Raw genomic sequence first — 16,777 nt, 5'->3', positions numbered from 1 at the left:
TGACTGACCACTGCAGAACTGCTGTCCTACTCAGCTCTACCTGACACTGACTGACCCCTGCAGAACTGCTGTCCTACTCAGCTCTACCTGACACTGACTGACCACTGTAGAACTGCTGTCCTACTCAGCTCTACCTGACACTGACTGACCACTGCAGAACTGCTGTCCTACTCAGCTCTACCTGACACTGACTGACCACTGCAGAACTGCTGTCCTCCTCAGCTCTACCTGACACTGTCTGACCACTGTAGAACTGCTGTCCTACTCAGCTCTACCTGACACTGACTGACCACTGTAGAACTGCTGTCCTTCTCAGCTCTACCTGACACTGACGGACCACTGCAGAACTGCTGTCCTACTCAGCTCTACCTGACACTGACTGACCACTGCAGAACTGCTGTCCTACTCAGCTCTACCTGACACTGACTGACCACTGCAGAACTGCTGTCCTACTCAGCTGTACCTGACACTGACTGACCACTGCAGAACTGCTGTCCTACTCAGCTCTACCTGACACTGACTGACCCCTGCAGAACTGCTGTCCTACTCAGCTCTACCTGACACTGACTGACCCCTGCAGAACTGCTGTCCTACTCAGCTCTACCTGACACTGACTGACCCCTGCAGAACTGCTGTCCTACTCAGCTCTACCTGACACTGACTGACCACTGAAGAACTGCTGTCCTTCTAGGCTCTACCTGACACTGACTGACCACTGCAGCACTGCTGTCCTTCTCAGCTCTACCTGACACTGACTGACCCCTGCAGAACTGCTGTCCTTCTCAGCTCTACCTGACACTGACTGACCCCTGCAGAACTGCTGTCCTACTCAGCTCTACCTGACACTGACTGACCACTGCAGAACTGCTGTCCTAATCAGCTGTACCTGACACTGACTGACCACTGCAGAACTGCTGTCCTACTCAGCTCTACCTGACACTGACTGACCACTGCAGAACTGCTGTCCTACTCAGCTCTAACCGGACACTGACTGACCCCTACTCAGCTCTACCTGACACTGACTGACCCCTACTCAGCTCTACCTGACACTGACTGACCACTACTCAGCTCTACCTGACACTGACTGACCACTGAAGAACTGCTGTCCTTCTAGGCTCTACCTGACACTGACTGACCACTGCAGAACTGCTGTCCTTCTCAGCTCTACCTGACACTGACTGACCCCTGCAGAACTGCTGTCCTTCTCAGCTCTACCTGACACTGACTGACCCCTGCAGAACTGCTGTCCTACTCAGCTCTACCTGACACTGACTGACCACTGCAGAACTGCTGTCCTAATCAGCTGTACCTGACACTGACTGACCACTGCAGAACTGCTGTCCTACTCAGCTCTACCTGACACTGACTGACCACTGCAGAACTGCTGTCCTACTCAGCTCTAACCGGACACTGACTGACCCCTACTCAGCTCTACCTGACACTGACTGACCCCTACTCAGCTCTACCTGACACTGACTGACCACTACTCAGCTCTACCTGACACTGACTGACCACTGAAGAACTGCTGTCCTTCTAGGCTCTACCTGACACTGACTGACCACTGCAGAACTGCTGTCCTTCTCAGCTCTACCTGACACTGACTGACCCCTGCAGAACTGCTGTCCTTCTCAGCTCTACCTGACACTGACTGACCCCTGCAGAACTGCTGTCCTACTCAGCTCTACCTGACACTGACTGACCACTTCAGAACTGCTGTCCTACTCAGCTCTGCCTGACACTGACTGACCACTGCAGAACTGCTGTCCTACTCAGCTGTACCTGACACTGACTGACCACTGTAGAACTGCTGTCCTACTCAGCTCTACCTGACACTGACTGACCACTGCAGAACTGCTGTCCTTCTCAGCTGTACCTGACACTGACTGACCACTGCAGAACTGCTGTCCTTCTCAGCTCTACCTGACACTGACTGACCACTACAGAACTGCTGTCCTTCTCAGCTCTACCTGACACTGACTGACCACTGCAGAACGGCTGTCCTTCTCAGCTCTACCTGACACTGACATCACAATGGTTCACCATGGAATTGAGTGTTCTATTACAGATTCTACATTCTAACTAATTCATTAGCGTTTTAATTGAGTGATCATTACATACTATGTTGACAGTATATAACAACTTACCAATCTTTTCCATAAAACCGGTGCATTTATGTCACTACACTGAAAAGACAGCAATTCACTTGACTAATTCGTAGGTCTAAAACTGTACTGCACACTGTCAGGGAATTCCAATGTTAGCTACATTACCTCATTACCTCACTACCTTTCACATACCTGCAAAGGTCCATCATCACAGACAAACACGTCTCAAAGGAAGTGAAAGTAAAAGACGTGTTTCTCGCTCACCTGCGTTACATCACTTCCTCAGTCCCTACTCGGTCACATCATCTGTAGCCCATTGCCCAAGTATTACAGAATAGTAACATAAATCTAGTAAAGGCTTATATGAAACCATTTTCATTTCACTGCCGTTTACTGTGCAATTACATACCAAGTTTACATTTATAACGTTATGGATAAGAAGGATAATGACTGCAATCAAAGTGAAGAGATTGATTTTGAAAGGGGATGGTTGAGGCTACAAGATCCAGATTATACTAAGAAATACTGTTGGCAACTAATAACAACCTTTCAAAGAATACATGAAAGTCTTGGGATGTGTACGCAGCATATGGAAGTAAGAAAAATAAAGCTAGGCCATGCCTGAACAGTCCTCTATGACCATGCCTTATTTAGGTTCGATTAGAAAGTGGTTGAGTTCCTCGTTCTGTCTGTCTGTACTTTTCTCAACGGGGGAATTCTATTGGATGCTAAATGTCATCGGCATTGACACATATTAAAAAGCCACTGTTTAGACTTCAGCGTTATTCAGAGGACGTGTTGATCAGAAGATGTTTGATTGCTGTCTAAAGGTATGAACAATTTACGTTTAAATTAACTTGTTGGCCTATGAATTTATTATGCAGATCAATTATTCATTTTGTACATCATATTCTATTCATTATGAACACTTGCATGGGTAGAATCTTAGATTTTTATATTTAAATTGATTTGACTAAACATGATTCTCTCTCTCTCTCTCCCTGCCTCATACTCTGTCTCCCACATAGATGAGGTTTACTTTACTAAGAATCCTGCCTACTTTACTAGGCATTCTAATCCTACACCAGGCACAAAGCCAACGCCCCAAGTTCACTCAGAGCAGCTGGAATCTTCTACCCAACGGTAGGAAATCATCATCTCTGATCAGTACATGTATATTACTGTCATCTGTTAGATCAGTAGTTTGTCACAATAATGTCTGCCTGTACACTTGTCAGTATGTTGTCATCTCATTATTAAGCAACGTATATGTGCTTCCACTCTGGTATAGTGCTTTCAGAAAGTATTCATACCCCTTGACTGATTCCACACACAATACCACATATTATACATAAGTATTCACACCTTGAGTCAATACTTGTTATAATCACCTTTGGAAAGGATTACAGCTGTGAGTTTTTCTAGGTAAGTCTCTAAGAGTTTTTCTAGGTAAGTCTCTAAGAGTTTTTCTAGGTAAGTCTCTAAGAGTTTTTCTAGGTAAGTCTCTAAGAGTTTTTCTAGGTAAGTCTCTAAGAGTTTTTCTAGGTAAATCTCTAGGAGTTTTTCTAGGTAAGTCTCTAAGAGTTTTTCTAGGTAAGTCTCTAAGAGTTTTTCTGGGTAAGTCTCTAAGAGTTTTTCTAGGTAAGTCTCTAAGAGTTTTTCTAGGTAAGTCTCTAAGAGCTGTGAGTTTTTCTAGGTAAGTCTCTAAGAGTTTTTCTGGGTAAGTCTCTAAGAGTTTTGCACACCTGGATTGTACAATACTTGCACATTATCCTTTAAAGAATTCTTCAAGCTCTGTCAAGTTGGTTGTTGATCACTGTTAGACAGCCATTTTCAAGTCTTTCCATAGATTTTCAAGCCGATTTAATTCAAAACTGTAACTAGGCCACTCAGGAACATTCAATATAATCTTGGTAAGCAACTCCTGCTGAAAGGTCAATTTGTCACCCAGTGTCTTTTGAAAAGCAGAATGAATCAGGTTTTCCGCTAGTATTTTGCCTGTACTTAGCTCACTTCCGTTTCTTTATTTAGGCTTGCCATAACAAAGGGATTGAATACTTACTGACCCAAGACATTTCAGCTTTTCAATTTTAATTCAGTTGTAAAATGTTCTAAAAACAAAATTCTACTTTTATATTATAGGGTATTGTGTGTAGGCCAGTTACACAAAATCTCAATTTAATCCGTTTTAAATTCAGACTGTAACACAACAAAATGTGGAAAAAGTCAAGGGGTAATTAATACTTCTAAAGGCAATGTCTATAAAGATAACTTACTGTAGTTCTATTTTTGTTTTCCCAGTCCAGAGTGTAAAGCTATGTGTATGTCAGTTCATTATAAGGCTATATACAGTTGAGGTGCTTTATATGTTTGTGTTGATGAGCTACAGTCAGATCCCAAATTATTGGCACCCTTGAAAAAGTTGAGCAAAAAAGAATGTATAAAATACATAATACAAATGCTGAACTACTGTATCTTGTACGCTCAAAACAGATGGAATAATTATATTATTTTATACCAATACAATTAGTCAGAGAAAGAGATTTTGTTCAACAAATATGATTTTTTTCTCTCAAAAAGCTATTGATCAAAATTATTGGCACCCGTGTTTTTAACAGCATAACTAACGGGCACTGAGCTTTTTTCTAAAATGTTTTGAGATTGGAAAACACATTAGAAAGGATTCTAGACCTTTCCATTCCTCCATACAGAACCTGTCCAGATCCTTGATATCCTTTGTCTGCTCTTATGGGCTGGCCTCTTCAATTCAAACCACAGGTTTCTGACGGGGTTCAAGTCAGAAGACTGAGAAGGCCATTGCAAAGTCTTGATTTTGTGGTCAATTTAGAAAGAGGCTCAGTGCCATTATCCTTGAAAGGGGAGGTATTGAAAGGTATTGACAACAGGGTTCCCAATCATTTTTAACAATCTTAAAAATAAAAAAAATGATGCTTGTTACACAAGATCTCTGAGCAATTGTATTAGTATAAAATAATATGATTCTCAAAATAATTTGAGCATACAATATAGTTCAGTATTTTTATGATATATTTTATACAGTATTTTTATGATATATTTTAAACAGTATTTTTATGATATATTTTAAACAGTATTTTTATGATATATTTTAAACAGTATTTTTTGCTCATCTTTATCAAGCGTGGCAATAATGTTTGACCTGACTCTATATGTTGGTGTTGATTGAAGTGTGTGTTGTCACCAGTTGTTGTGGTGAACGTAGACGGCTCACTGGTTCAGCATCCTCTAACCTGCCTGGGTTCCTTCAACCGAGAGGAGGAGGGTTGGAGGAGAGACAATGACTGGGTGTGGCGGAGAGATGGAGAGGAGGATGAGGAGATCATATGGATGATGGATGAAGAGGAGAAGAAGAAGGGGAACAGCTTCCTTGTCAACCTGGAAGAGAGAACTGGAGGGGGGATATTTACATGTCACAGCCTGGATAAAACCCTCCTGAAGAATACTACGGTGCTGGTCAAACACTTGGACGAAGAGAAACGCATTCTAGAAGGATCCACCAGAACAGGTATACAGGATGTCTGTCTGTCTGTAATCCGAAATCAAGTAAAATATTGTTTTTCCCATTCATTATCCAATTCTAACATGACATCTTCTGTCTCTCTTCTGTTTGTTTGTTTCTGTTCTAAGGCTTTATGAAATGTTCAACACGGAACTACCAAGGAGAGTTCCACTGCTCCTGGAAATTCACCCCTACACGTTTTGGGACTGTTATGTTTGTCAAAGTGGCACGGTACTATCACCACCAACCTTTTCTATGTATTACTACTACACTATTGGAAAGTAGAAGTAGAACCATGCAGGGTTCTTCCATTTGAACCATTTTTGGTTCTGGATAGAACCCTTTGCAGAGGTTTCTATCTCAAACCCTCTATGTAGAGAACCCCCTGTATAATATACCATGGTTCTACCTAGAACTCTCTGAAGGGTTCTGCCAAGAACCTTCTGTAATGTGTTCTACCGATAACCCTTTTATCTATGAAGGGTTCTTCCTAGAACCCTTTATGAATGGTTCCACCAGCCTTTATAATTTTATTATTAAATTACATATATCATAAGGCCTGTCTTTGATCGCCTAGTTATAGCCTAACAAAGTGGTGTTTGGAAGCTCCTGGTTCACAGGCCACATCAGGACTGCAAATCACATTATGCTGGCTTGCAAAGTCTTATTGACTTTAAACTCTTATTGAAATCCAGCCAGAGCTAGAATATCCAACAAGTGGAATATGTTATCACTTGCGACCTGCATTCAGAATAACTGCCAGGGTAGAGAAGATTGAATTCTGAGTCTAGCTCAATAATCTATACTGGAACAACCATCTCAGTAACAGGTGCAATAAATCCAATTACTAACAGATTGGATACGTTTATAAAACTGTATGTTATTTATCTTTATGTAGCATAAAATTAATCAATCAATCAATGTATAGAACATGCAAAGACACAGATATATCAGTAAAACAAACAATTAAGTAAATCTCCCTGCAGCCTCCTGAGTAGCGCAGCGGTCTAAGGCACTGCATCGCAGAGCTAGAGGCGTCACCACAGACCCACGTTTGATCCCGGGCTGTAACACGGCCGGCCGTGATCGGGAGTCACATAAAGCGGTGCACAATCAGCCCAGCGTCGTCCGGGTTAGGGGAGAGTTTGGCCGGGGGGGGGGGGGGGGGGGGGGGGGGGGGTCTTTGGCTCATCGCGCTGTAGCGACTCCTTGTGGCGGGCCGGGCGCCTGCAAGCCGACCCCGGTCGTCAGTTGAACTGTGTTTCCTCCGACACATTGGTGCAGCTTCCGGGTTAAGCGGGTGGCTGTTAGGAAGCTTGGTTTGATGCTTCATGTTTCGGAGGACGCATGACTCGACTGTCACCTCCCGAGCCCGTTGGGGACTTGCGGCGATGAGACAAGATCGAAATTGAGGAGAAAAGGGTGTCAAATACAAAAAAATATTAATAAGTCTCTCCCTGCAAGAGAGCATGCTGGGAAATATTATATATGGTTCTATGTAGAATCATTCTTGCCTTCTGAAGAATCATCAAGAAATCCTTTCTTACAAAAATGGTTCTTAGGATGTTAAATGGTCTAGGTAGAACACTTTGTCTTACAAAGAACTCCTGTCTTCCAAAAATGGTTCTTCTGATTGAAGTGGTTCTTGGTAGAACCCTCTTCCTCCTCACAGAACCCGTTTGGAACCATTTTTTCTAAGAGTGTAAACATTCTATGGGTCTGACTGTTGTATAGTGCTATAGTGCTGTATAGACTATAACATGTGCATAATAACTTACAGTATTGACTTGACTTCAAATGAAATATTACTGAATGGACTACTGCAATGTCAAATATTACTGAATGGACTACTGCAATGTCAAATATTACTGAATGGACTACTGCAATGTCAAATATTACTGAATGGACTACTGCAATGTCAAATATTACTGAATGGACTACTGCAATGTTACTCTACTTTTATTCATCCATTTCTTGGCTTTTCTATAGTGGCCTGTCTGATGCGGAGAACATCAGCTGTTCTGTGGACGCCAGTGGACAGCAGTGGACATGTTCCTCTTCATCTGGCCAGAGTGACATCATGTGTTCTGTGAACAGTAGTGGACTGGGGGTGTCCTGTGTGGACAGACAGTATTGTCCCTATGCTGAGGAGACTGACCGGATCACCCTGACCATCTACATGAGGACTAACTACCTGCTGGAGGAATACTCCAAATGCTTCTACATATCAGAGATAGGTGAGGACACACACACACACACACACACACACACACACACACACACACACACACACAACACTTCTACTTATCAGACATAGGTGAGGACACACACACACAGAGAGAGAGATACACACACACAACACTTCTACTTATCAGACATAGGTGAGGACACACACACACAGAGAGAGAGACACACACAACACTATCAGACATGGGTGAGTGTTAAAAGGGGTCCTTGTTACAGTCATAAGGGCAGACATGCTGCAAGAGGCTGGCAGGATCAGGTGCACAAGTTGTATTTTAGGCTACTTAAAGGTGACAATAATGGTCTAGGTGTGCACTTCACTATATTTACCAACTAATAAAACAATTATATTTACAAACTTCACAATGTAAGTGGTCTCTGAAAATAAAAAGCTTTGGAGCTGGTAAACCTGTCTATCCCGTAGCAAACATTTAGAATGCAGAAACAAAGCTCTCTAAAATGGCAGGAGTTTGTAGAGCACTAGTGCAGAGACGCACTACTAAAGTCTTCGTCACCGCCAATATATACACTGAATAAAAATATAAACGCAACATGTGAAGTGTAAAAATCCCTGAAATTTTCCAGATGCACAAAAAACGTATTTCTCTCAAATTCTGTTCACAAATTTGTTTACATCCCTACTGGTGAGCATTTGTCCTTCGCCAAAATAATCCATCCACCTGACAGGTGTGGCATATCAGGAAGCTTATTAAACAGCATGAGCATTACACAGGTGCACCTTGTGCTGGGGACTATAAAAGGCCACTCTAAAATATGCTGTTTTTTCACACAACACAACGCCACAGATGTCTCAGGTTTTGAGGAAGTGTGCAATTGGCATGCTGCCTGCCGGAATGTCCACAAGCGCTCTTGCCAGAAAATGTAATGTTCATTTGTCTAGCTGCCTCCACCGTCGTAGTAGAGAATTTGTCAGTACGTCAAACCTACCTCACAACTGCAAACCACGTGGATGGGCCTGGATTGTGATTAGGGCCTAATACATTTATTGCCATTGACTGATTTCCTTATATGAATTGTTACTCAGCAAAATCTTGGAAATTGTTGCATGTTGCGTTCATATTTTTGATCAGTATACAAATATATTGCACATATACGTAGGCCTATCAGAAGATTATATGCTGAGAGTTTGTTGGTTTACGTGCTACTGAAAGTTAGTTTGATAGTGCAGTGTTAGTAGAAGTTATGGTAATATTATCTATCCCACCTCTCTCCCTCTCCTTCCTTCCCTCACCCTCCCTCTCTCTCTCTCTCTCTCTCTCAATCGCGCACATGCTCTCTCTCCCTCTCTCCAGTGAAGCCAGACAATTTATCCATTAAGAAGGTGAACAGCAGTACTATAGAGTGGAGCTATCCTGTCTCCTGGAACAGACCCATCTCCTACTTCCCCCTCTCCTTCCAGGTCAAAGAGATCGAAGGCAGAAAGTGCAAGAATGGGTGCACGTGTGATTCTCCCTACACAGAGGTGAGGACTACTGTCTACATACTGTACATCCTACTAACCCTTGTCTCCGGAGCTTTTTGAGGGCCATTGCATCAAGAGATACAGCCCGTGTATTAATAGGCTCATACTCTTCAACTAATAGACGTGGTCACTCAGGTCCCTGGTTCAATTCATTAGAGCACACCTTAGCAAAACGTTTTGCAACGAAAAGGAGCATTTCTTATTGGACAAGTTCATGTAGTCCATGCGTCAGGCCATTTTCCTCCATTTGGTGCTTAATGAATTAAACCTCTGTGTTCCCCCAGGTTCACACCACAGAGAGCAGCCAGTGGTCAGTCAAGGCCAAGGTGACGGTGTGTGTCAGGGCCCAGGATGCCCTCTGTGACTCCCCCTGGAGCGACTGGACAGAGTACAGGTCAGTACCACACTCTCTAGTCTACTGTATTCAGCAGAACCTCTCCTCGAGGACCCCCAGCTGTTCCATGTAGTTGAACTATTGAAGAGTTAACACACCTGATTAAATCTGTCAACCAATCATCAAGCCCTTGAATAGTACTGAATCAGGTGTGCTAGTTCAGGGCTACAACAGAATAGTGAAACAGCTACCCAAGTAGAGGGTTAAAAACCCTGCTGTTTCATTACGGAGACATTGAGCTACATCTACACTACCAGGGTTAGGTTCAATTTGGTTTTCCATTCAGTAAGTGGATTGAAATTGGAAAATGCGCCTTTATCAATTCAAGAATTTAATTTCTGAGAAGACGTTGCAGAACAACACGTTTTACAATGTGATGTGATTTTTCAGACTCAACAACAAGGGAAACAAGAGGGGGAGGCGGGAAAAGCAGAAGAAGAAGAAGAACGTGTCTCAATAGTATATCTTTACCATACCATCAAATGGTATGCCATCAAATATTAACCTATTCATTCACTCTAGGTGTAGGCATTTACACTCTAAAACATCCACTATGACAAAGGTGACTTAATTGACACTCTAAAACATCCACTATGACAAAGATGACTTATTTGATACTCCATTATGACAAAGGTGACTTAATTTACACTCTAAAACATCCATTATGACAAAGGTGACTTAATTTACACTCTAAAACATCCATTATGACAAAGGTGACTTCATTTACACTCTAAAACATCCATTATGACAAAGGTGACTTCATTTACACTCTAAAACATCCATTATGACAAAGGTGACTTAATTGACACTCTAAAACATCCACTATGACAAAGGTGACTTAATTGATACTCTAAAACATCCATTATGACAAAGGTGACTTAATTTACACTCTAAAACATCCATTATGACAAAGGTGACTTCATTTACACTCTAAAACATCCACTATGACAAAGGTGACTTCATTTACACTCTAAAACATCCACTATGACAAAGGTGACTTAATTGACACTCTAAAACATCCACTATGACAAAGGTGACTTAATTGACACTCTAAAACATCCATTATGACAAAGGGGACTTAATTGACACTCTAAAACATCCACTATGACAAAGGTGACTTCATTTACACTCTAAAACATCCATTATGACGAAGGTGACTTAATTGACACTCTAAAACATCCACTATGACAAAGGTGACTTAATTGACACTCTAAAACATCCATTATGACAAAGGTGACTTAATTGACACTCTAAAACATCCACTATGACAAAAGTGACTTAATTGACACTCTAAAACATCCACTATGACAAAGGTGACTTAATTGATACTCTAAAACATCCACTATGACAAAGGTGACTTAATTGACACTCTAAAACATCCACTATGACAAAAGTGACTTAATTGATACTCTAAAACATCCATTATGACAAAGGTGACTTAATTGACACTCTAAAACATCCACTATGACAAAGGTGACTTCATTGACACTCTAAAACATCCACTATGACAAAGATGACTTAATTGATACTCTAAAACATCCACTATGACAAAGGTGATTTAATTGATACTCTAAAACATCCATTATGACAAAGGTGACTTAATTGACACTCTAAAACATCCACTATGACAAAGGTGACTTAATTGACACTCTAAAACATCCATTATGACAAAGGTGACTTCATTTACACTCTAAAACATCCATTATGACAAAGGTGACTTTGTTGCCAAGATCATTTACTGACACAAATTTCACTTTTACAATCTTTATACTTGTTATGAAATGTATTTAGTAATATTTATGATTATTTATTTATTAATGTTGCTTTTTATCTCATAGAGACATGCACTAACATAAACTGAAATGATATTTTTGTGACTGTAATACTATAAATCAAAATAAACGTACAGACCTGCACTTACAGTAGATGTGTTAGAGTTCTTTCCACTACTCTGTGCTCACAATCTTTAATGACTTTCAGGATAAAAAAATAACAACGTGAAATCAAGCATCAATGAAAAGGAAGTAATGTAGGACTAATCTCATTGTTAAATGCAATATAAATACCTACTCTAATACAGTTCCTTTGTCTCTGACAAACCACAACAGGATGTCCGGGAAACTGGTTGCAAGGCTCAGACCAATGGCGTGACACTTGAGGGTTCTTGATCACGGTGACTGTTGCTTTTCTCTCTATTTATCCAACTTAGGGTTGTGAGGTTGCAGGGATGGAAGTTATTTTGCAAGACTGCTTGAGGTGCACTGACTCATTCGTCTATATGGTCCATACTTCTTTGAAAACATTTAGACCAATTTATTGAACTTACATGCAACAAATGATTAAATCATTATGGCAGGAGACTATAACACAGTGTTAAGTACATCAATGGACCGTTAGGTAATCACTCTACAAACTATCATCACCGTGCCCTTAAGGTAATCACTCTACAAACTATCATCACCGTGCCCTTAAGGTAATCACTCTACAAACTATCATCACCGTGCCCTTAAGGAAATCACTCTACAAACTATCATCACTGTGCCCTTAAGGTAATCACTCTACAAACTATCATCACCGTGCCCTTAAGGAAATCACAAATATTATGGACACATTAGAAATAGTGGATATTTGGAGACTAAAAAACCCCGACCTAGTGAGATATACATGGAGGAGACTTAATCAAGCTGGTCGTCTTGACTACTTTCTTGTCTCTTTCTCGCTTGCATCAAAGATTTTAAAAGTTTGAATAGGAGACAATACGATTGGATCATCATCTAATTGACATTCACATAACTTATAGATTTCCATGTGGACGGGGATATTGGAAATGTAATCACAGTTTACTGAAGGACAATTTATTTTGAACTAAAACAAAATAATTTATACCTGAATTATTCCAGTATAATACAGATTCAGCAAATCCCCTTATTGTTTGGGAGACCTTAAAATGTACCTTCAGAGGTCATTCAGTTCAATATTCATCACTAATAAAACAACGTTTCTGGCTAGAGACAAGATTAACAAGGGAAATCCATGAACTATTAGTACAGGTAGATAGCAATAAAAACGATACTACAGAGATACAAAATAAGTTAGAGGAAAAACAAAAAGAACTTGAGTAACTTATTCAAGAATGATCTAATGTAATCTATTACAAAAATAAAGCAAACTGGATGGAATATGGAGAAAAATGCACAAAATTCTTCCTGAATCTCCAATACGGGAATACTAACAAAAACAATTTGCAGAAACTCAGAGTCATCTATGATACTCTGAATGACATTTTAAAAGAGGAAGGTAATTATTTTAGGCAGATGTTCTCTTTTCCGTCTCATCCTCTCCCACTGAATGAAGATTACGGTAAGGGATTATTTCGAAATACTACAGTATAAAAAATACAAAATTAACAAATGCACAGAAAGATCAGTGCGAAGGCCAAATTACAAAGGAAGAACAAAGGAAGATCCAAGAGTACAACCAATTGATTATAGCATTACCCCAAAACTGGAGGAGGCAGGTGGTAGCGGGAGGAGGCAGGGAACTGGTCGGTCTGCCCAATATAAAGGATCAAAACTGGAGGAGGCAGGTGGTAGCGGGAGGAGGCAGGGAACTGGTCGGTCTGCCCAATATAAAGGATCAAAACTGGAGGAGGCAGGTGGTAGCGGGAGGAGGTATGGAACTGGTCTGTCTGCCCAATATAAAGGATCAAAACTGGAGGAGGCAGGGAACTGGTCTGTCTGCCCAATATAAAGGATCAAAACTGGAGGAGGTAGGGAACTGGTCTGTCTGCCCAATATAAGGATCAAAACTGGAGGAGGCAGGGAACTGGTCTGGGGGACAGTGTTTTTACAACTAATGCTGGTTTGTCTGAGGCTGATGCCGTGCAGGTGTTTGTACACATGCATATACACACACTCTCAATCAAATAAACACATATAAGAACACACACATACATGTAATAGTGCCAGACATGCACAAACATATACAGTTGGCATTGCTGTCATGATTTCAGTTGTCTTTGATGTCCTTTGTTTATAAAAAGTGTGTGCGAGCAAGGAGGCCTACAAACCTGATTCAGTTACCCCAGCTCTGTCAGGAGGAATGGGCCAAATTTCACCCAATTTATCGTGGGAAGCTTGTGGAAGGCTACCTGAAATGTTTGATCCAAGTTAAACAAGTTTATGAGTTTATGTAAACTTCTGACCCACTAGGAATGTGATGAAAGAAATAAAAGCTGAAATAAATCATTCCCTCTACTATTATTCTGACATTTCACATTCTTAAAATAAAGTGGTGATCCTAACTGACCTAAAACAGGGATTTTTTACTGGATTAAATGTCAGGAATTGTGAAAACTGAGTTTAAATGTATTTGGCTAAGGTGTATGTAAACTTCTGACTTCAACTGTATACAGTATATACAGTACCAGTCAAAAGCTTGGACACACCTTCAAGGGTTTTTCTTTATTTTCACTGTTTTCTACATTGTAGAATAATAGTGAAGACATCAAAACTATGAAATAACACAAATGGAATCATGTAGTGACCAAAAAGTGTTAAACAAATCAAAATATATATTTATATTTGAGATTCTTCAAAGTAGCCACCCTTTGCCTTGATGACAGCGTTGCACACTCTTGACATTCTCTCAACCAGCTTCATGAGGTAGTCACCTGGAATGCATTTCAATTAACAGGTGTGCCTTGTTAAAAGTTAATTTGTGGAATTTATTTCCTTCTAAATACATTGGAGCCAATTAGTTGTGGCAAGGTAGGGGTGGTATACAGAATCTAGACCTATTTGGTAAAAGACCAAGTCCATATTGTTGCAAGAACAGCTCTAAGTTGTTGGGCCAATAAGCACAGCAATGGATAATAGACCGGTGGAAATCTGTCCTTTGGTTGGATGAGTCCAAATTTGAGATTTTTGTTTACAACTGCTGTGTCTTTGTGAGACGCAGAGTAGGTGAACAGATTATTTCTGCAATTGTGGTTCCCACCCTGAAGCATGGAGGAGGAAGTGTGATGGTGTGGGGGTGCTTTGCTGGTGACACTGTCTGTGATTTATTTAGAATTTAAAGCACACTTAACCAGCATGGCTACCACAGCATTCTGCAGCGATACGCCATCCCATATGGTTTGCGCTTAGTGGGATTATAATTTGTTTTTCAACAGGAAAATGACCCAACACACCTCCAGGCTGTTTAAGGGCTATTTGATCAAGAAGGAGGGTGATGGAGTGCTGCATCAGATGACCTGGCCTCCACAATCACCCGGCCTCAATCCAATTGAGATGGTTTAGGATGAGTTGGATTGCAGAGTGAAGGAAAAGCAGCCAACAAGTGCTCAGCATATGTGGGAGCTCCTTCCAGGTGAAGCTGGTTGAGAGAATGCAAAGAGTGTGCAACGCTGTCATGAAGGGAAAGAGTGGCTACTTTGAAGAATCTCAAATATAGCATTTATTTTGATTTGTTTAACACTTTTTTTGGTTACGACATGATTCCATATGTGTTATTTCATAGTTTTAACGTCCTCACTATTACTCTACAATGTCAAAAATAGTAAATATAATGTCTAAACTTTTGACTGGTACTGTACATATATTATATAATTCATGGTTTATTTTTTTATGCTTATAAAAGTGTGGTAAGTGTGAACATGTTCCTGTTTAAAAAATATATTGTTCAAAACGAGCTGTTCAGTTTCTCACTACTCTGCCCCTCAGTGACTGCCAGGAACAGCACTCCGCCTCCGAAGCCACATAGGCTGAGTGAACATTGCTTTGATTGTTTTGCTAGCTATTTGCTATGAGGGGGAACTGCCAAAATGAAATTGAAGGATTTCATAGCATAAATTACAACAGCATGAAGTAAATGGACCATCCTGGGTGCGCTCAAATGTACGTTCAGTCAGAACTTCTGGGTCTGCCCTACTCTCCCTCCCAATGAGTCTCTCGCACCAGACGGCTTACTTCTGCACATGAGACTAGATTTGCTCTATACAGATGGCGCTAAAGCAAAATGCTAATTGTATATAAGTTGTAAATAAACAATCATACCAGTGGGAGCCTGGGACCTGATAAACCTGACATCTACATTCAACAAGAGTCGATGGACAGATGGATACACTAGATAGATTATTTTCATGGCAGACCTGCTAGGACAGCAAAGCATGCCTGTGGCTCATTGTTTCCCTCCATGTTGTTCATCAGGTTCTACTGCAGCTAGGTGACAGGGTGACATGTTGTGTGCCCTAAAATAACATAAACCCGGGTGTATCACAAAGCATGATCAAATCAGTCATTTTTTTAAACATTGAGAAATAGTTTGGTCAATTGAACCAGTTATCTACTTTTTGATAGGCAGCTGGCTAGCTATAGCTAGCTAGTAGCTTACTAGCTACTGTAGTTAGCTCCCATACCAATTTCAAGTATTTCTAAACTCTTCTGAACAAAAATATAAATCATAAACCGCCTCCAGTGTTGTTTTAGAAAATACATCCATCCGGCCTCACAACCGCAGACCAAGTGGAACCAAGCCAGTCCAGGAACTCCAAATCTGGCTTCTTCACCTACAGGAACATCTGAAACCAGCCACCTGGACAGCTAATGAAACTGAGAAGCATTTCTGTCTGTAATAAAGCCTTTTGTCAGGAAAAACTCATTCTGATTGGCTGGGGCTGGCCCCCAAATCGGTGAGCCTATGCCCTCCCAGGCCCACCCATGGCTGCACACCTACCTAGTCATGTGAAATCCATAGATTAGAGTCTAATGAGTTTATTTAAATTCACTGATTTCCTTATTTGAACTGTAACTCTTTGAAATGTTTGCATGTTGTGTTTATATTTTTGTTCAGTATAATATCTGACTAACTTGGAAATAGGAAGTTATTTCAGAATTAAAGTTATCTCAAAACAAATCTGATTTGTCATATGAGCCGAATACAACAGGTGAAATGCTTACTTACAAGCCCTAAACCAACAACGCAGTTGATGAAATAAAGCTAAGAAAATATTT

At 40.7% G+C, this 16,777-nt stretch overlaps 1 protein-coding gene across 1 annotated transcript; it reads left to right on the top strand.

The window, feature by feature from the left end:
• The first annotated feature begins 2,823 nt into the window (after positions 1-2,823).
• Positions 2,824-11,680, top strand: LOC110504616 (interleukin-12 subunit beta). The gene is made up of 8 exons (XM_021583375.2): positions 2,824-2,935; positions 3,134-3,248; positions 5,329-5,649; positions 5,772-5,874; positions 7,633-7,880; positions 9,201-9,370; positions 9,655-9,764; positions 10,155-11,680. Exons 1-8 carry the CDS (start codon positions 2,915-2,917, stop codon positions 10,222-10,224), a joined length of 1,158 nt encoding a protein of 385 aa, XP_021439050.2. The 5' UTR covers positions 2,824-2,914; the 3' UTR covers positions 10,225-11,680.
• The last annotated feature ends 5,097 nt before the right edge of the window (positions 11,681-16,777 follow it).

This window comes from Oncorhynchus mykiss, chromosome 31 (assembly GCF_013265735.2).
Source record: "Oncorhynchus mykiss isolate Arlee chromosome 31, USDA_OmykA_1.1, whole genome shotgun sequence".
In the NCBI taxonomy this organism is placed as follows: Eukaryota; Metazoa; Chordata; class Actinopteri; order Salmoniformes; family Salmonidae; genus Oncorhynchus; species Oncorhynchus mykiss.
Note: the sequence above shows the minus strand (reverse complement) of the source record. Positions and strands in the feature narration are given on the sequence as shown.

Coding starts and splice junctions, on each gene's coding strand:
- LOC110504616 (XM_021583375.2), top strand. CDS start 2,915: ATGTTTGATTGCTGTCTAAAG. Junction 7,881..9,200: donor CTTCTACATATCAGAGATAG/GTGAGGACACAC, acceptor CCCTCTCTCCAG/TGAAGCCAGACAATTTATCC. Junction 9,765..10,154: donor AGCGACTGGACAGAGTACAG/GTCAGTACCACA, acceptor GTGATTTTTCAG/ACTCAACAACAAGGGAAACA.